The sequence below is a fragment of the Falco rusticolus genome, chromosome 4, assembly GCF_015220075.1.
Source record: "Falco rusticolus isolate bFalRus1 chromosome 4, bFalRus1.pri, whole genome shotgun sequence".
NCBI classification, from domain to species: Eukaryota; Metazoa; Chordata; class Aves; order Falconiformes; family Falconidae; genus Falco; species Falco rusticolus.
Genome location: NC_051190.1, coordinates 30,821,658 through 30,840,757, shown reverse-complemented (window position 1 = coordinate 30,840,757; position 19,100 = coordinate 30,821,658). Strand labels below are relative to the sequence as shown.

General features: G+C 53.0%; 2 protein-coding genes across 4 annotated transcripts in view; one reads left to right on the top strand and one right to left on the bottom strand.

The window, feature by feature from the left end:
• The window catches only part of MAFK (MAF bZIP transcription factor K), a 14,401-nt gene extending 7,354 nt beyond the window's left edge, over positions 1–7,047 (top strand). For 2 of the 3 annotated variants that reach the window (XM_037383479.1, XM_037383480.1), the window contains exons 2-3: positions 896–975; positions 2,172–7,047. In XM_037383479.1, coding sequence (XP_037239376.1) covers positions 940–975; positions 2,172–2,606 — 471 coding nt within the window. In that variant the 5' untranslated portion in view covers positions 896–939 and the 3' untranslated portion in view covers positions 2,607–7,047. Of the gene's footprint in view, positions 1–98; positions 119–895; positions 976–2,171 lie in introns of those variants that run through there. The other variant, XM_037383481.1, reaches the window with a different exon arrangement.
• TMEM184A (transmembrane protein 184A) lies at positions 3,451–19,100 on the bottom strand. The gene is made up of 9 exons (XM_037383478.1): positions 19,037–19,100; positions 15,827–16,051; positions 14,965–15,130; positions 13,942–14,032; positions 13,775–13,850; positions 13,063–13,154; positions 12,494–12,663; positions 12,197–12,394; positions 3,451–11,753 (listed from the first exon to the last, which is right to left on the bottom strand). Exons 2-9 carry the CDS (start codon positions 16,049–16,051, stop codon positions 11,503–11,505), a joined length of 1,269 nt encoding a protein of 422 aa, XP_037239375.1. The 5' UTR covers positions 19,037–19,100; the 3' UTR covers positions 3,451–11,502.

The window sequence follows — 19,100 nt, the reverse complement described above, 5'->3', positions numbered from 1 at the left end:
TAGGTACCTGACAGACCGCCCGTGCTGCCGTCACCGCCGGGTGAAGGTTTTGGGTGGAGGTGCGGGCAGGTGGATTTTCTGCAAGGCGCTGATCGAGGGGGTGTAGTCGCCAGCTAAGGTAAGAGTGAAGGGCAGTGCCTCGGCAGGGGATGGTCTCTCTGTCGGTGGACATGCCTCCACGTCACTAGAAATACCAGGCGGGTCGGCTCTCGCAGCCGGGGGGCCGAGAGGATGGGGAAGCAACAGTCTGGGTGTGCTGGGAGAGGCAAACTCCTTGCCTCGCGTTGTTATCAGGGGGCTTTTGTTTCTGCCGTTTGGGTTTTCCAGTAGCGTCTCCTTTGGGTGGGGACAGCGCTGAAAGCAGGTTACGAACCAGGCAGCTTCCTTCTGGGCTGCTGATTCAGTTGCGAGCCGGGTTAATAATAATCAAAATAAGAATGAAGGGAGTTGTTGTCTTGTGGCTTTTCAGTGCCTTTTATGAGCGGAGGTAAGTCTTAATTCCGTCCCTAATAGGCCATTTGGAGCGTCTGGGATTCCTTTGGAGGGAGGTGAGCGGGCGCTGGTGGCACGTCGCGGGGTGCCGCGTGGTGGCTGTGCAACTGCTGCTGGTGTCCTTTTCCCCCTCCCTGCCCTGCCTTCCCTGCTGGGGCTTAGTGTAGTTCATAGCAAAATAGGTCTTCAGCCTGGAAAAGCAAGGCGCTTGTCAAGACTGATTCTCTTTCTTCCGTCTGAATGGGGTGGACTGATCTGTGAATCCATCCTGCTGCTTTGAACAGCGGTGTGGTGGTTTGCTTTAACAGTGGTTGAGTTGGGGGGTTCGGACTGTGTTGGGTATCTTCTTCCTACCTTCATCTCTGAGATTACTGTAACCTGAAAATCTTGTTTTGTTTTTCAGTTGCAATTTCTGAGCAGTTTTGTCCGGAAGACTGTGCTCAGGTTATGACGACTAATCCCAAACCGAACAAGGCATTAAAGGTAGGGAAGGAGGCTGAGCGGGCGGTGCTGGGTGGCAGGGGAGGCTCTGGCAGAACCATGCTCCGTGCGACATTGGTCATACGTGACTTTTCTTTCTCACTCTGAGAGACTCTTAACATGTGGGTGCCGATGCAATGTCGCACTGCCTACAGGAAAGGTTAGGATAGTAGAATACTGGCAGTACCCAGAAAGAAGTCTGAAGTCTCTGGGATGGCTTGGAGGCTGGCGTATCCCAGTTGCTATCCAAGAGACTTTTGGCTACAGTAGGTATCGGCAGCATCCTGAAACCAGTGCTCCCAGGCCTGTCAGTGAAGTACTTCTGCTCTCAGGGACTGGGGGGCACTGGCGAAAGGATGCGTTCAGCTGGTGTCCCTCACATCCATGAGATGGTAAATGTCTGGGACCTGCCAGCTTGGTGGTGGTCTACACACGGGCTGTTGTGTGTGCGTTGTCACGGTTTCTTTCCAGTCTCTTAGCTCCTTGTTCCAGATGTCCTGCAGTCTTTGAAGAGACATAAAGGATGATACCTTAAAGGTTCTGGACTCAATGATCTTAAAGGTCTTTTACAACCTAAATGGTTCTATAGTTCTGGAAATAATTGTGGCAGCAAATCTGCTTGAGAAAAAAGGCACAAAGCCTCGGTGTCTCTCACGTAACTTCAGAGTCTGGCCTGTGCACCAGCGAAACCAAATCAAGCTGTGGTCCTTGAAGCCAAGCAGGGTCGGTTTTGCTGGCTACTTGGATGAGCAGCCTTCAATGAAAAGCCACAAAATGCTGAATTAAACAAGTGGCTGTTCAGCTTTTGAGATGCTGCACTGGTGTCCTGGTGTAGTGCTGGGAAAAGGTGTCGTCTTTAGCGTTCAGTATGAATTCCAGGTCCTGACAAAGGAAAACACAAAGGGCTTCAGTCTGCTTTACATTTATCTCCTGAAAAATCATACTGTTCAGTTCACATGTGTAAGGTTCACTGCTTTCTCTGACTTAAGAGGCTTACCCAAACCTGGACGACAGCAGTGCTCAGATCTCTGCCATGTTTTACCCAGATGTTTTAGCGGAGTGTGTGGTCTCTACAGTGCTTTGGGGTTGTTTCCCAGGTAGGGGTGTCGCATTGCCGAGGGGTGGCCTGTCTTTTTTCACTGTCCAGAACATCTGTTCACGTAGGGTTGCTGCTACCCCTGTGCTGTTGGTATTTGCAGGTAAAGGAGGAGTCAGGAGAGAATGCCCCAGTGCTGAGTGATGATGAACTCGTGTCAATGTCCGTACGGGAGCTGAACCAGCACCTGAGGGGTCTCACCAAAGAGGAGGTCATCCGTCTGAAGCAGCGGAGGCGCACGCTGAAGAACCGGGGCTACGCTGCCAGCTGCCGCATCAAGCGCGTGACTCAGAAAGAGGAGCTGGAGAGGCAGCGGGTTGAGCTGCAACAAGAGGTGGAGAAGCTGGCCAGAGAAAACAGCAGCATGAAGCTAGAGCTGGATGCCTTGCGCTCCAAGTACGAAGCACTCCAGACCTTTGCTCGTACTGTGGCGCGAGGGCCTATTACCCCCACCAAAGTTGCCACCACCAGTGTCATCACCATTGTGAAATCAGCCGAAATCTCATCCAGTTCTGTGCCGTTTTCAGCAGCGTCCTAGTGCCCTCGGTGGGGGGAACTAGCAGCCTTTCAGAGGGGAGGGGAAGAGGCTCTTATGCATTGTTCCGGAGTCCTTGGTCATGTCAAGAATTGGCATTTTAACAATTCTCTTCCAAAAGTGCAAAAAATAGGAAAAAAAAGAAAAGAAAAAAACCCCGACCCCAAACCTACAAAGGGAACTTCACTGGCTGCTTCTGTCTGGACTCGGTGGCTCCATCAACCTCTCGTGTCCAGGATTTGAGCTCTATCTGCAGTACAAATTGCAAGATCTGCTTCCACCTTTCCCCTGCCTCCCCAAACCCCTCTCAGCCGTGGGCAGCTTTCCACCTGGGAGAAGATACCTGAGGAGCCTCCGGAGTCTTTGTGAATGATGCTCAAGAGCCAGGAAGCAGATGGACCGTAGAAATCATCACGTGAGATGAATGTATGGAAAAAAAGAGTTTCCTTTAGAGGCATCCTACTCCCTGTAAGAAAGGTCTCCCCTACCTTCCCCACTTCCGTCTGATATTACGAGGGCAGGGATATAGGCTTTTTGGATTAGATTTCATCCTGCTATGAGTGGATGGGAGCGGGAGGACAATGGAGACTAATGGTTGGGTCTGACCACACCCATTAGGAATAGCCTTTTGTTTTCAATCCATGCTGTTAAAATATGGAAAAATATATATTTTACATATTTTAATATGCCCCATTACCTGTGTGGCCTGTAAAAACTACATTGCAGCCTCCTTTACTCCAAGCCCAAGTTTCCCAATAGCTCCTTCCCTAAGGTGTGCCTGTGAATTGGGTATATTTATGCAGTTTTATTTCTTCCAAATGATCCGCAGTCTTGAAGTAGCAGCTGCTTTTTTTTTTTTTTTTCTGGATTCCCTGAAGCTTAAGGGAAGGAGGCACAGTAAATGCTGTGAAGAGCTGTGTGACGGGGAGGAGAAGGGGAGACTAGGAGGAAAAATGCTGCAAGTATTACCAGGTGGAGGCAGAACTGGCTGTGAGAAGGTGGGACAGTTCTGCTGGCATCAGCACTACGGGAAGGGGTTTGTGCAGAGTATTTCAGAAAGATGTTTTTAAAGCACTGAAGTGTAACTAGAGGGCAATAGCGTTCAGACAGGAGGAGAGAAGTTGCAGAGCTTCCTCTTTGCTAAAAGTGTTGGTAGGTTAGCAATGAGCATCCTAGCTGGAGAGCTGGGCTCACCAGTCTTTGATGACCAGAAGGGCTGTGGGGAGGTTGGATGGGAGCTGGAAGAGTCTTTTCCTCTCCGTAGCGTGTCAGGTGCTGGAGTTGGGATCCAAAGAGTACAGTGAACAACCCTCAGTGTTCAGACAACCTGTGTGAATGTAACCCTGAAACTTGACGCTTTCTCTGGCGAATGGGTGAATTATCCCAAGAGGTGCACGGAGGGCAGGATGGAAAATCGGGGGGTGCGTGTAGGGGATGGAAGAATTGGGGTCAAGAAGTTGTTCGTGTGGCTCTGAGCAATGGTTTGGGAGAGGGATTTCTGGCTTGACAATGGGCAGGAGGTGGGAAGCCGAAGGGAGAGATTCTGCTGTTGCGCAGCAGCGCTGAAAAGACGAATGTTTCCAGGTCACTGTAAAAAAAAAAACAACAAACTAGCTATGTTGGTGTTTGTGTGTTTTGTTGTTGTTTTTGTTTTTTTTTTTTTCTTTGAAGTAGGAAAGAAAAGGGACTGTGAGTTTTGCAGGGCAGATCAGAGACTTGTGGAATGGACGATGCCTGTTGTCACACAGGTGAGAAGAGAATGAGATTGCTGAAGTTTAAGATGAGGAGAAGAGCTTAGAGGATTTGGGCTCCAGAACAGAAAAGAAGGATCACAGAGAATTCACGAGTGTTTTGGGCTGAAAGAGAATAATCAAGTGCCGCTGTTGTTGCAAAGGGGACAGTGAACTGGCATCTGACACCCAGTATAATTTGTTGTTTGAGGCATGGTCTTGCCTTGAATGGCAGTAAGTTTGTTGAAATTTAGTGAAGCCCTACTTGTCTTTGGAAGAAGTTGTTAGCTTGCGTTTTCTTTTTTTTTTCACCTTGTCATCGGAGTCTCTGGATTTCCCAGGAGGGTCCGTTGTGAAATAGGTTAATGAAAAGAGAAACCTCAGACTTGGTTCTCGTTCAGTCCTCAACATCGACATCCTTGACCTTACTGAGCCAGAAAGGGTGTAAGTGAAACGCTTCCTGAAGGCTCGTTACCCCTGCCAGATCCACGTGTTATGGAGGGGAACAGGGAGTTTCCTTCGAGTGATTTTCCAACACGTAGAGTTTGGATGACACTTAGCGTTACCTCATTTCTCCTCCACTCCCTCCCTATCTCCGAACAGGCAGATCAATGTCCTGTGTATCAGTACCAGTTATTGACTCCCACAGCAGAAGCTGAGGAAGAGAAAGATGTTACTGTCATTTCCTGGTCCTCTCATGTTCTCCAGCTCACAGACATTGGAAACTTTCCCAGACCTTACAGGTGCCTCTGAAAACAGGCAAAATGGAGACTCCTGGCACTGTTGGGGCTTTAAATGAAAACTTTAATGAAAAAGGCCAGTTGACTTGAAAATGCCCAAATGCTTCCAGTCTTTAAAACAGCTCCAGAGCTCCATAACATTCCTGGCTAGATAGGAACACCCTCTGGCTGCCCTTGACCCCCTGCCGGGGAAATCAGACCAGTCTCACCGAGGGGAACGGAGGTCGAACTTTGTTCCGTGGGGTCTTCTTGCTGTTGGAATGAGTTGAGAAACATATCTTTACGTGGCACTTCCCTTGCAGCCAAGTATTTCTTTTTTTCCAGTTCTTGGAAGGGTGCCAAAGGCTTGTCCAAGTGATTGCTAGTTTAGTGCTGGTAGGCACTTAAATCTCTGGTCACTCGATAATGAACAAGAGGCCTGGGTGTTGTTAAAGCTGTTGATACCATAGCCATGGTAGGTAATCCATATTGGATATCCATAAGGACCACGTGGAAATATTTAAAGAGAGAGAAATATATATATAAATATATAATTATATACATTTTATCGTACAGATTTTTCGTAAAAAAAAATAATTTTTTTTCCAAGTTTGATACTGTAAATCTTTATTAAAAGAAATTGCCAGTCCAGGGCTCCCTGGGTGGTGACCTGGAGGGGAATGAAATGTCCTGGCTAAACTTCCACAGAGGGATCAGAATTGCAAGGTAACGTGGAGGGAGGAATGACCTGAAAGCTGTTGACCGCGTTGGAGACCCAGCTTCTCCACCCTGGAGGGCCCTCCAGCTTGGGGTTGTCACATTGCATTCCTCTGGGGTTCAGTTTGTTTCTGTTGGGTTTTTTTGTTTTGTTTTGTTTTTCTTTTTTTTTTTTCTTCTGTTTTTTCTCTCCGTCCTGCACTTGCAAGCCTGACACCCAGGGCGAGCACCGCATGGGGGGCTGGGTGTCCCCTGAGCGGCTCGGGCAGCGCTCCCCTGCAGCCGTACCTCTCGCTTGTCTCTTTGCTGCAGTAGTTTGGATGCCGGGGCTCCCTTCTCTGCCCCTCTTAATTTGTGTGTCCCCCCCCCCTCCCCTGCCCCGCTGAGGAGCGGGGGCTCTGGATTTGGGTGCTGGGGTCCTCTCCTCTGGGCCTGGCCTTTCTTTGGTTGCTCCCCATCTGCAGTGTGACAGAACCGAGGGCTGGGCGGGAGACAGGAGAAGACGAAAGCGTTGGGCAGGGACCGGGAGGGACATCTGTGTTGGTGTAGACGTGTTTGCTGTGCTCTCTATGGGGAGTGGGGAACCTTTCCCTCCAGGGCAGCTCCAGATCCCTTTGAAGCAAGTCAGCGTCTCTGCTCTTGCCCAACTCTACCGTCTGGAGGAGACCGCAAAGCGCACTCTTAGAGACCTGGGTGACACGGCTGGGGAGGGATGGGACGGGCGAGCTGATGCGGAGGCGAGCTGTGGCAGGGCCAGGCGCCATGGCGGTCAGGCCACTGGACGGCTCGGACCCCGGGGAGGAGGAGAAGGTGGCATTTTTTTTTCTCTCTCGAATCATTTAAACTTCATTGTCATGATTGTTTTTATTTAAAAAAAAAAAGAAACAAAACAAAAACAAAAAAAACTTTTGTAATGTGGATTTGTTTTCCTTCGTCTGTATTTCAGTCTGCTGGGGTGTTTCCGTAGATGGTGGATACTTGCTTTCATTTTTTTTAATGATAGGAGTCTTCTGTTTTAAGTTGTTTTTTATCACCAGCTCATTCTATCCTCTGTGGTTACTCAGTAATTTCATTTCAATATTTATTTTTGTGCTGCTTTTTTATTATAAAATAAATTATTGATATACCAAGCAATGTGGATTCCTGTTTGTAAGGCGAATAGCCCTGTGTATGTGTCCATTACTTTCTCTTGACAGCCACAACGTAATTTATTGCTGTAAATTTAGCTGCAGTGACTGGTTTTTTTGTACCTTTCCAATAAAGCATTTTCTGGTTTCAGACTTGCCCTGGTCTATGGTCAGCGTTTTGGAGCTTGAATTGATTTTTCGGTGGAGTGTGTTCCTTGGGGGGGGGCTTTTTGCCCGCCTGTCCCTGGTGCAGCGTGCAGCCAGCTGTGGCACTGGGGCCAGGCCATGTGTTTTTTGGGAGGCAGGCTGGACTAGGGTGAGTGTGACTGCTGTCGGGCTTTTGCAAGCATCTGACCCAGCCCGGCACAGCCAGCTCGCCCATCTCCCAGCCTTGCTGTGGAGCTTCCTTGGCGTGTTTGGAACATGCTTAAGGGGTAGCTCTTGTCCAAGCTGCTTGTCTGGTAGATCCCACGCTTGGACCACCTCTATCTGTTCTAACACAGGCTGTGCCTTTGCATATAGTCGGTGGGTATTTATGGTAGCGCAAGGCTGTTGCAGTCATGATGGTGAGAGGTGGCTGTGCAAGGCCACTCATGGCTTGGAGACCCTGTGCTGTGAGACAGGTCACAGTGCTGGAGAAGATGCTCCCTTCTCCTCCTTTGGGTTGTGCAATGTCCCTTCACTGGTTTCCTATGCGACTGCTTGTGAATCAACTGCTTTGACCCCTTGCATCCATATTTCATCTTTCTGTTTTTACCTGTTTGGGCTTTAAAGAGCCTGGTACCTTGTGCCTGTGAGCTCCTAGGGGCTGTGATAGCTTTAATCCCCTATTCGAAGTGGTGGATTTTCTTCAGGGGACAGCAGGAGGAGGAAAACACTTGGCATGTGCTGGGTTGAGGCAAGAGGTTGGAGACAGATGGGTGCATTGGCCGAGGTCGGAATTAGAGGTAGAGCAAAGTGGAGAGAAGCAGGGCTGAGAAGGCTTTGTGTGTCAGCAGGTAATGGATGGTCATTAGGCACAGAGGTGGGGTCAGGCAGGCTTGGCTGAGCCGGGATGTGGGTGAAGCCTGGGGGGCAATTGCAGTCACTGTGCTGAGCAAGAAAATCATCAGCTGCTTCAGCTCCTGCCTGGAGGGTCGGCAACCAGGAGAGAGGGAGGTGGGCCAGCCCAGCCATGTCTATTAGAAGGATGGAGGAGGGTTAGTTCAGGAGGAAAAAAAGTGTTGGGAATGGGCCTGGTGGAGGTGCAGCAGTGAGAGGCAACAACCTTCACCATGGTTATGGGAGGAGAAGGTCCTGGAACTGGGGGGAGAAACATCTTTGCCAACAGGCCTCCAAAAGCATGGATCCTGCTCTCCGATGCAGGTCTGGCAGCCTGCTGCCTCTCAGCAGCTGGACCCAGGGGCTGGCTGGTGGGTGGCTAGCACCCAAAAAAAAGCCTCTCTGCTTCCGACTGGGTGTTGTGAGGCAAGCAGCCATGTGTGAGAGCACTGGCTCCGCTGCGGCACTGGCGGCCACCTTCCTTCCCCTCCGCTGGTGGGAAGCGCGGTCGGCGCTAGCTCTGGTGGGTGCGATGGCAGAGCATGCCCCACCAGGATGCATGCCCGACACCAGCCCAAAAAGCACCGGGAGGATCGATACAGCCCCGTCTCGTCCTTGGGGAAAGCCTGAGGACGAGCGACAACTGGAAAACAAATCTGCCGACCACCAGAGCCTGCTGCTGGCAGCGAGAGAAGCCTGTTCCTCCCAAGCTGCCTGCTGGCGTGGCTCCAGGCACAGCCGGGCTCCTGTGTAGGTCACCCGTGTGCTCATCGCCAGCATTCCCTGCGTCCTTACTGAAGAGGTGGAGGAGATGTGTTAGCAGAGGAGCACAGGACCGTGTCTGCGGGGGAATTCATTCAGCCTACGACACCGTTGGTGTTTCTGTCCCCTGTGGAAGTGTTTTGACAGTGTGACGGCCTGAGGGCCGTGACAGCGCCCAGCCTGAGCCGTAAGCTCTTGCCTCTCTCCTTTCTCCAAGAAAAAGGACGACCGGGAGGCCAAGCTCGCGCCTGCTGGAGAGAGGAGTGTTGCCTGCTGTTGCACAGTGCAGCAGCCAGCTGGTGTCCAGCCCAGCACGGCTCCTTCAGGCTGGTATCATGCTGTTGACTTGGATGAGTCACAGCTGATTCCCCCCACCCCCCACCCCCCTTGTTTTGCTTGCAAGAAGAACCTGTTTTACATATAATACAGTAATCAGGGCTTGACATAAATAGGCAAATGTTACTGTCTGCAGTGGGAATTGCACCTGCTGGCAAGAGCAATGAATGCAGCCCATTATGCACCAGAGTCGATCATTTGTGCAGTGAAGTACAACTATGTTTCTTGCTGTGTTCTTGTGCAAGTCTTTATCTCAGTGGCTGCGAGCTCGCCAGCAGATGTGCCATCACCACCTTTGCAGTCTGTCCTCACCCCGGGAGCCGGAGCAGCCTCTGTTCCTGCAGCTGTGGCCGGCCCTTTCCCCGAGGGTTGGAGAAGACCAAGATGTTCAGCTCAGAGATGTCCCCGCTTCGGTGCTGGCTGCGTTACAAAGCCAAGCAGCCTCGTCCCTGAGCACTGAGGCTGCGCTTTGTGGGCAGGACAGTCTTGCTCCCAGGATGCGCAAGACCCTGGATGGATGCCTGGATGCATGGAGCATATGGCTCTTGTTTATGGATCTCATCGCAGGAGAAGTGGCAGCGGTCTCGCCGGCTGAACAGGTATAAGCAGTGGTGCTTTGGAGCAGAGGGACTTGCAAGACTGGCTTAGCTATAGGCTGCTCGTGTGGAGTCCGGGCTTCCAGCACAGTAAGACTTCTCCAATAATAATAAATAGAGGTTGTCTTGGTGGTGCTGGAGTCTGGGTTTTGTTTGGCTACAGCAGATCCAGCAGCTCTGAACTGCTGCATCCACAGCCCAGGCAAGGGTTGGAAGAGGTGCAGCGCAAGGAGAGGAAGCGGGGGACACGCACACTCTTTGTGAAGGGAAAAAGATGAGCACAAATCCTGTGGAATGCCAAAATGTGCAGGATGCTGCGTGTGCAGGTATTTCTGCTGGGCCAGCACTGAGGGGCAGAGAGGACGTTGAGCTTAAGAGCATCAGCATTAGAGCAGGAACAGGCAGATCGTGGACTCTGCTTGCTGAGCTAAGTGAAAACACTTGCTCACTCCCTGGTAGAAACTGCTGTTTATTAGAAAAAACCCTCATAAATAAAATAATTTCACGTTGTGATTTACATTTTGCAGCTTAAGAGCAGAGGAAAAAACCCAAGACGCTAGGAGTTGTGTGTAAAACAGCTCTAAGCCTTATTCATTGGTTGGTTTGCCAAATGACTGCAAATCTGAGGTTGCAGACTTGCCCTCGTCCTTCCACTACCCAGCTTCCACCCTCAAACGACAGCCCAGCCGGTGCCAAAGTAAGTTCCCAGGGATCTTCTGATTAACAAGGGAATAGAAATTGGACTAAAAACTGGGGAGGAGGAAGAGAGGAAGTTTAACAGAAGGATGTGCACTGTCCATCGCTGATATGGGGAGAATCCTCCCATGCCCTGTCTTCCCGCACCAGCAGTCCTGCTCTGAGCAACAGCATCCCCCAGCGTCCCTATCCCCACCACCATCACCCAGCTGGGCACAGCTCCTGCCTGTCTTCCCACAGGTTGGGCAAAGCCCAGGGACGGTAAATAGTGAAGGGTTAGGAGGAACACACAGTTCCCAGTAAGCGCATTCCTACCACCAGCAGTCACAGTCTGGTTCCCTAATAAAGACTCTGATAAGGAAGCTGGAATCCCTTTTAACTTCTGATCCATTCTGAGATAAGCTGGTTTAGACATAAACAAGCACTTCTGTCACAGGCAGCTCTCAGAAATGCAGCTGCAAGACCCCGCATTAGTCCGGAGCAAGGTCCCACCGCAGATCCCCGGGGGAGTTATGCAGGCAGCTGCATCTCCATCTGGAAGGAGAAGAGGATGACTTCTCTTCCTCCCTGGTAAAGGTCTTCTGCGCAACTCAGTAGGCTTTTCTGGGAGAAGGAGAGGGGGAAAAGATGTAAAAATAAAGAATGACGTCTTTCAACCGTTACCGGGTTTTGAGGTGAAGTGAAGTCACCTTCCTGGGCCGGTTTTCTCCACGGGGCCCTTGGAGATCAATTTTTACTCAAATCAGGAGAAACTAGAGCAGAACTGTGCTGAGAAAAGCATTCCTCTCAGGCCTCAGCACTGCTTGGAGGTAAGAGGAGGGTGAGGGTGGCTGGTCTGTCCTGCAGCCTGCCCCCCCCTCCCTGCCTGGCATCCCCCAGCGTGGGCATGGGGCTGGCACAGAGACACAAGCATTGGGCAGCAACGCAGGGCTGCTTAGTTGCAGAAGCAAAGACAGCCCCATCCTTAACACCAGTAGAGATGGGACAGCAGAAGCTGGCACTGTTTGTTTTAACCTTTCCCTGGGTTATTGCATCTTCCCTTCAAGGAACTGGCTTATTGGGTAGAGTTCCTGGCTTCTTCATACTCTGATTAGACCAGGTTATCTCAGCCTTGAGACACATCCCATTTGCATGGGTTTAAACCTCTCCAGTGTCACTGTCCTCTCCAGTGTCTCCTACAGCTCCTCATCAGACGGGATCAGCACTCTCTTCTCAATGTTTTTGCTCTTTCTGCTGCTCGGTCCATGTGTCTTGGAGGCTACATGCCCATTCTCCCCTGGTGCTTTGTGCTCTGCCTCCTGCATTGACTGCTGGATGTACTGCTGGTATGTGGGCGAGAAGTTGTGGATCGCATCCTGCACGATGTCCTGGGGGCTTATGGTCTCCTTCAGCCCGCTTGAGATGCTCTGCATCGGGGCAAGGTTTGCTGAAAAAGGAGTGGGAGGGTGATGGGACATCAGACAGACATGAACCCAAGCACTCTGAGACTGGAGTGACACTTTTCCTTAGAAATTCAAGATCAGGGGCTCATTGTGGGACACGTCAGCTTGCAGTGACGAGTTCCTAGGAGAAGGAAGGCAACCCCAGCTCTGTTTCAAAGAGGATGGATTGTCTCCAGCAGCATGTGCTGTAATACCAAAATGCCCTAATTCTGCCCATCCACACAGAAGTCCCTCTTCCTATCCACTCGCTATGGCTTGTGGGTATCATGAGGGAAAAGGCAGAAGGAACTCACAGAGCACTGGGGAAGGAAATTCCTCTGGTGGTTTTTAGCATCCCATTGGTAATGCTATAAGGGGGTGTGTGTGTGTGTGAGTCTCCTCTTTCCTCAGTCACCGATGAAGGAAGGAAGAGGAGAGGAAAAGTTACCTGCTGAGTTTTCTTTCTTCTCTCTGTACACCTGGCAAGTGAATGCGTAGCGCAGGGCAATGGATGCAAAGAGCATCTCGATGCAGATGATGAAGTTCTGGTAGCCAGCAGCCACTGTCCCAGCTCCCACCTCCTTCCCATCAATGATCTGAACTTCAGGGATCACCCCACATTTCTCCAGGATTGCCAGCAGTGTCCCTGTGCAGAGGAAGGGAGAGGGATCAGCTCTGGTCCTGCATCCCTGGGTCAGGTGGGGCTGTGGGAGGAGGAGCACTGGGCATCTGTGGTGGGACCCACCTTGCCAGAAGGAGAGGAAGATGACTGCCTTGATGGTGATGAACTTGAGGACTGGTTTAAATGGGCGCAGCAGGTCCATGGTGGCGAAGTAGAAGAGGAAGAGGGCATAAAGTGCCAGGCTGACGGAGAAGTTGTAGATTATGGTGATGTAGAGGTAGCCGCTTCGGACACTGTGGGAAGAGAGAGAGCTGCTGCCCTGGGCTGTGGGAAGCGAAGCAAGTGCAACAGGAAGTAAAGAAGGATGAAATGGGGAGGGGAGAAGTGCATAGCTTTGTCGTGGGGGAGAGCACAGCTCAGGAGGGGAAGGAGAGGCAGGGAGAAATGGGGGAGCAGGGGGCCACTCTCAGCTTTTCTCTGTTGGTGGGACCTTATGGCTCACAGGAGTTTCATCTCTTTCTTATTGGGGGCCAGTGAGTCTCCATTCCCTGGTGCTTTGGGCTCTCTGTGCCCTCACTACCCGTGGTGCAGCTCCCTGGGGCGGGGGGCTGGCAGGACACCCTGTCCCTTGTGATGGAGCAGGGACCTGTCCTGTCCCCTTCACCCTCCCCAACGTGACCCAGCATCCTCACTTGAAGTCCCCGTCGTGGTACTTCCCAAACGCCTGCAGGACGATGGTGATGACTGCCATGAGGGGTTTCACGACGCAGAACTGCAGCGTGGCCTGCACAGGGGAGAAACACGGGGTACCCTGGGCAGCAGGGGTACCCACCGACCCCCGCAGCGCCTGCCAGCCCCAGCCCTGCTGCATGAGCCCTCTCTGCTCCTAGGACAGAGACAGAGGACAGAGCAGTTCTCCGTGACGGGAGTGGAGAATGCTGCAGGATGAGATAGGAACCAGCTCAGGGTCTGCAGACGGGAGGGGAGCAGGGCTCCTGCAAGGCAGCTCCTGAAAAGCAGCGTAGCCCCTTGGAGGGGGGGGACTGGGTGGCCTGGGGACAGAGCAGTGCCAGATTCAGCCCACAGTGCAGCCCTGGAGAGCTGAGAGCCGTCCAGGCTAACCTGGGGCTGGACAGAGATGGCAATCTCAGCTCTGCAGTGGGAGGAGACCCTGACTCAGCAGTGAGTCAGAGGCAAGGACAGCGAGCCTGGCGCCCTGCTGCTGGCCAGGTGCCGGCGAGCTGGGTGAGCTGCCTCCCTCGGAGGAAAAAACAAACCCAAAAAGAGCATCTTGGGAGAGCGACGAAGCAGAGCCTTCTCGGCAGGGCAGCAGGGAAGGGACCTGCCACCCAGAGAGCCCGTATTGGAGGGGAGCGGAGCTGGTGCACCCCGGCGGGTACCCACCTGCTTGCAGAAGCGCAGGAACCCGATGGAGTAGGACATACCCTGAAGGCAGCAGGTCCCATAAAAGCAGCTGGACCTGGAAGCAGAAGCCGAGGAGATGTTGTGAGGGCTGCTGGATGGGGAAAGCGGGTGGAGGGCTGAGGAACTCGTGGGATGCTGGGACTTACGCAATGGGCTTCCCTCGGATCTCTGTCATGATGGTGCTCTCCCCTCCAAGGTACTCAAAGCACAGGCTCAAGAAGCTGTAAATCACAAAAGCTGGCAAGGCAAGGGCAGACACAATCAGCAGGGCTGATAGAGATCCAGGAGAGGGTTGTTACATTTCACACTCCTTCCTGCTCACATGTTCTCTCATCCACCCCAGCACCACATCAGGATTTGGTACACTGGTGGGTTGGGAGCCCCGTGAGGGGAGCAGCAGGTCAAATCCACCTGACTTCCAAGCGGAGTCAGAAGCACCGCACCATGTGCACAGGGTTTGTTGCAGACGCAGCAGCTCCTCCATACGCACAGAGTCCATACATGCATGTGGCAGCACTTGGATGTCCCAGCAGCACTTGTGGAGCTGGCCCCCACACCCCCAAAAAAGCCCAGGCAGGAGTGCAATGGCCAGCAGCATCTGTGTGGAAGGACCTCAGAATTGCTAAGGGGCAGCACAAGCGGCTGATGGCCAGCAAGGAGCAGATCCTCAACAGTTTTCTTGGACATTCCCATCACTTATTTTTCCTATACTCCAGACCTGAAGTAATACACATGCTCACACCCCTCCGTTCCCCAGGGGGAGAGCAACAAGGTGGAAGAGCAGCCTCAACTCTGATGAGCTTCCCCTGCACCTCAAAACACTTCAGCTCTCCCATTTCTTAGGTATGTCTACCTTCTGCTTTAGAGAAGCTGCATTTCCACCCCAAAGGCAGCCAGAAAACCTTTTTCCTCAGGAGCATGATGCTGGGGTCCCTCTAAAGCTGCAGGCAGGCATCAGAAAGGCACCAGCTCGTGTCTGCCCATGGGTTTATCCCCTCCCTGCTGCTGATGGAGAAAGAAGGGGAAAACCTCTGCACAGAGGGAGAGTGAGAAGTGAAAGAGATGGAGATTTGCCACTCTGCGCAATCCAGGATGCTCCAGAGGCAGGCCAGTGAGATGAGAGCCCTGCTTTGCCATCAGCCTCCCTGCCAAGGAGAGGCTGCACTCACCTTCATAGCAGTCGCGCACCGAGTCGAAGTAGACGTAGTACTGGTGGCTTCCGAGGAGGAGGAGGCTGAGCCAGGAGTCAAAGGCATAGACGGGCACGATGAAGAGGATGCGGATGATGTAGCGCTGCTCCTTGGGGACAGTGTAATTCCTCAGGTGTGTGTAGATCTGCAAAGTGCCCAGTCTGCAGAGCTGTAGCTATCACTGGTCAGGAGGGGAACGGGAGGTACCCCCAGCCCACAGGGCGGCGGGAGGCTCGTCCCATCTCAGCCCTCCTCCCGGGGGTGAGAGCACTTCCAGCTTTCCACCAGAGGCCCATGGTTGTGAACAGACACGTGAAACAGGCTCCATCCCAGTCCCCAGTTCCACAAAAACGTGGAAATTAGGACCCTTCCCCAGGGCTGTGTGAGGAGCATGCCCTCCTCCATGCCAGCTCTCGTGCAGCCCTGTCCCAGTGCTCAGAGGTACCAGCTCGCCCCAGAGCTGCCTTCAGCAGCAGGGATCCACTCAGCACCCAAAACCATGCCCACTGGCAGTATGTTTCAAAGCAGCTGGTGGTGTGCACCCCAAAGACACAGACCCTGGGGGTGCCAGACGAGAAACCCCGCTGGGTGTTGCCTCTGGGCACTGCCGATGCCCTGCAGCCTCTCCCAGCTCTGGCAGCCACCTGGGGAGCGAGTGGGCAAAGTCCACCATCCCGAACTGCCAGCACCAGGCTCCCGACATGAAGATATCGCCTCTGGGCAGCAACAGGAGGAAATATTTATCCAGAGCTGAGTGATTTGCGGTGAACCTGGGGCCAATCAATCATTTTGTCTTTGCGTGAACCCCAGCACTGAGCCCTGCCTGCGCTCCAGCCCATACCTGGTGGAAGGTGATGATGAGTGCTGACCACACAAAGATGCCAGAGATGACCTGTGCCGCCGTTGTGGTCAGAAAAAGCTGCTGGTCATGCTGGGAATCGTTGTGCGCAGCCGTGAGCAGGGCAGGGGCTGGGGATGAGGGTGCTGAGGCCTGCCCATCCACTGTGCTGGACCCTTGGGTGCCGGGCGACTCATGAGAGGGCAAGGCACGTGTGACATTACTCATCTGCAGGCAGGGAGAGACAAGGGGAGTGGTGCAGGAAGGCAGGACCAAGGTAAGCTGGTAAAGGGGAAGGTCCCAGCGGATTTCACAGCCCACACAGTGTAGACAAACCTCCTGTGAGGTTTATCTCCTCCCCAGGGTTTTCCCAGGGTGTCCCTCACCCAAACCAGCCTATTCACTATGGTTGGGTTTGCTTTTGCCAGCAGGAAAATGCAAACATCCTTCAAGAGCAGACCCTCTTTTCTCCGAGGAGCTGTATGCAGTCCCTGTGTCCCCCAAAACACTTCTCCTTCCCAGCCTTGCTCCTTGATTTCTCAGGGATCACTATCCTGTTTGCCAGGGAAAGACCTGCCTACATTTGTGCCCCTGTGAGTCCACACTTGTGGCTCAGGACCCTTTTCCATCAGGACCCACAGACCTAAGTGTTAAACACATCCTTCACCCATGATAATGAGTCCCTTATCAAGGAGCCATCAGGACAATGCAGGGTCCTCCTTGGGAGCCCAGAAAACACTGGGATCCCTGTGGTTCCTCCCAGATTTGGCTCCTTTTGTCATGCATCGCCTGCTGGGGCAAAGCCCAAGGCTGCTCGGGAAGCCAGATGTTCGGCATTTTGGCCGGCCTCATCCATTTTGGGATCGGAGGGGTCTTGGTAAGCCAGCAATACCAACCCCAAGACCTGAAGGGCAGCTAGCGGTCCCTCCTGCACCCAAATTAACCACAAGGGAGCCAGCCTGCCATGTCGAAGGCAGAGTTGCTTCCCTTTGAGGATGCTGTAGTGCTCCAGCATCTCCCTGGCAGGTCTGTCTTCCCCAAGGCTATTTGCCTCAAGGCACTGAGCATTCCCAGCGCAGAGGGTGGCCAGGGCATATGAACACCGTGTACCCTGTGGCTCCAGACAGCAAGGACCAACCATATTATGTTCTTATTTATGGGGCAGCTTCATATCTCAAGGCCAACAGATGCATAAACAGCTATGTTTGGCCTCTCTTTCTGCTAATCTATGGAAAACTGCTTTTTCCCCCCAAGTATAACAATAGCGGTTTAAAAGAAACCCCAACAACCTGTGAGCAGAGCTCTAACAATATAGATGCTTCTTTGTGCACTGTTAATAAACAAAGATGTTAGCTGCTGGGTAACTATCGCCTGGGGGTAAAACTGTAAGCAATGAACTGGTGAGAGGCAAGAAAATATCTGCCGCAGATAAGAGTGGTAGGGAATGACCTCAGTCCAACTAAACACAGAAAACAAACCAAAGCAAGAGCTCGCCCTGCTGCTTCCTCTCCTGCCCTCTTGCTGAACCCCAACCTCACAGGAGAGGAAACTCAGCTGGTGTCAGATCAACAGACCTAAAAATACTTTCCTCCCCCCCTCCGCCTGGCAGGAGCCGCCTGTAAGCGGAGATGCCCAGGGCAGCAGCGTGCTGGCCAGGTCCCAGGAGCTCACCCCAGCGTACCTGCACCTGTGAGTGGGGAAGTGGAGCTGGAGATGGCTGGAGAAATGGGCTGATAGTGTTACAGAGGCAGCGGAGCTGGGTTTTTCCTCCCTGTGACCATCCCACGGCCCTGCCCCAGCCAGCAGGAGAAAGGATCCCAGGGAGAGCCGGGGAGGGATCTGGTCTTTGGATAGACCACACCACCACCAGACCTGCCTTGTAAACATTAACAGGAGGACGGAGATAGCTTGTGGCACAGGGAGGGAGGTGAAAGCCTGGCTGTCCCCCATTCCCCATAACTCCTCAGTCTTTTTAGGGGCTGCCCTGCTGCTGGTTGGGGCCATAAGGCTGCATTTGGCCAGACTTTCCCTCTGCCAGAGCTTCACAATAGGGAAGGACGTGATCCAGCTCGCTTCCCAGGACATGGCAGCGAGCTGTGCTCATCACTAGACCCATTTATTCTGTTTTCAACGCAGTGCTGTGCCACAGATGCTTGGCCCAAGACATCCCAACTCCCATTAGCTTTCCCAGCCATTGCAGTACAAGCACGGTGGCACCAGCAGCTGGTCCTGGCAGGCTCCCCCACATTGTCACACTCTGAACACGGCGGAGCAAGTCATTAAAAACAAAAGGCTCGGTGCCACTCGGAGACAGGGCTCCCAGCTCCAGAGGTAATTAGATCCCGGCTGTGCAAGGTAGCCGGGCAATTCAATGCAGTTAGAGGGCCATTTGCTTCCAAAACAAAGGCAGCGAGGAGACACGGAGAACAGTATTAGCTGCAAAATTCAGCTCCTCAATAGGACTGCACCATTGCCACATCCAGTCTGGCAGTTTTCAGACACCTTGCAGGTACCTGCCACGCAGTGTCTACCTGTTACGCTCACTGCCTGGGGTATTAGAGCTGCTAAGTGAGCACTAAGCAGATCAACTGAGCAGTGAAACCTATGTTAAAGGCAGGCCACCTGCAAACAGGGCTTTTCACTTTGCCAAGGATTCCCCTCCATCTGCAGGCTGCCAGAGCCTCAACTCCCAGCTCGTATCCCTCCCAGTGTCCCAGAGCACCCAGGACAGATTCCTACCTCGGTGGCAGCCCCCGTGGGGCTGGAGCAGTCAGAAAGGAAAGGTGAGCTCCAGCAGCCCCCACTAGTACCGCTGCAGTGCTGGCTGTGTGCCTAGGTAAGGGGGGAGGGATCGCTGGCCCCCACCCTGGGCAGGGGCGCATCCAGGTTCAGCCCCACCAGTGCCGGAGACATGCCTTTGCTCCTGATTGCTTTCAGCAGATAAAGCCAGGGCTCGGCATTATGTACCTGCTCAGCCTCTCCATACCAACCCCAGGCCACCCAGGAGGAAGGACCTACACAGCGCATAGCTATAAATTGAGTCAGGGCAGCGTCAAGCCCTCCTTAAAGCCCGTCTGGAGGAGCAGGTGACGCACACACAGGGCTCTTCCAGCAGGCTCTGCCCCTCCAGCAACTCCCCCGGGTGCTCAGGACCCACTCTGCTCTGTGGGGGGGTACCCCCGGCTGCTGTGTGCCCCCCAGGGCCCCACTCACCCTGCGGGGCTCCTCCGGGAGCGGGTCTGGCTGCCGTGCACCTGCCTCCGCATCCCCTGTGCCC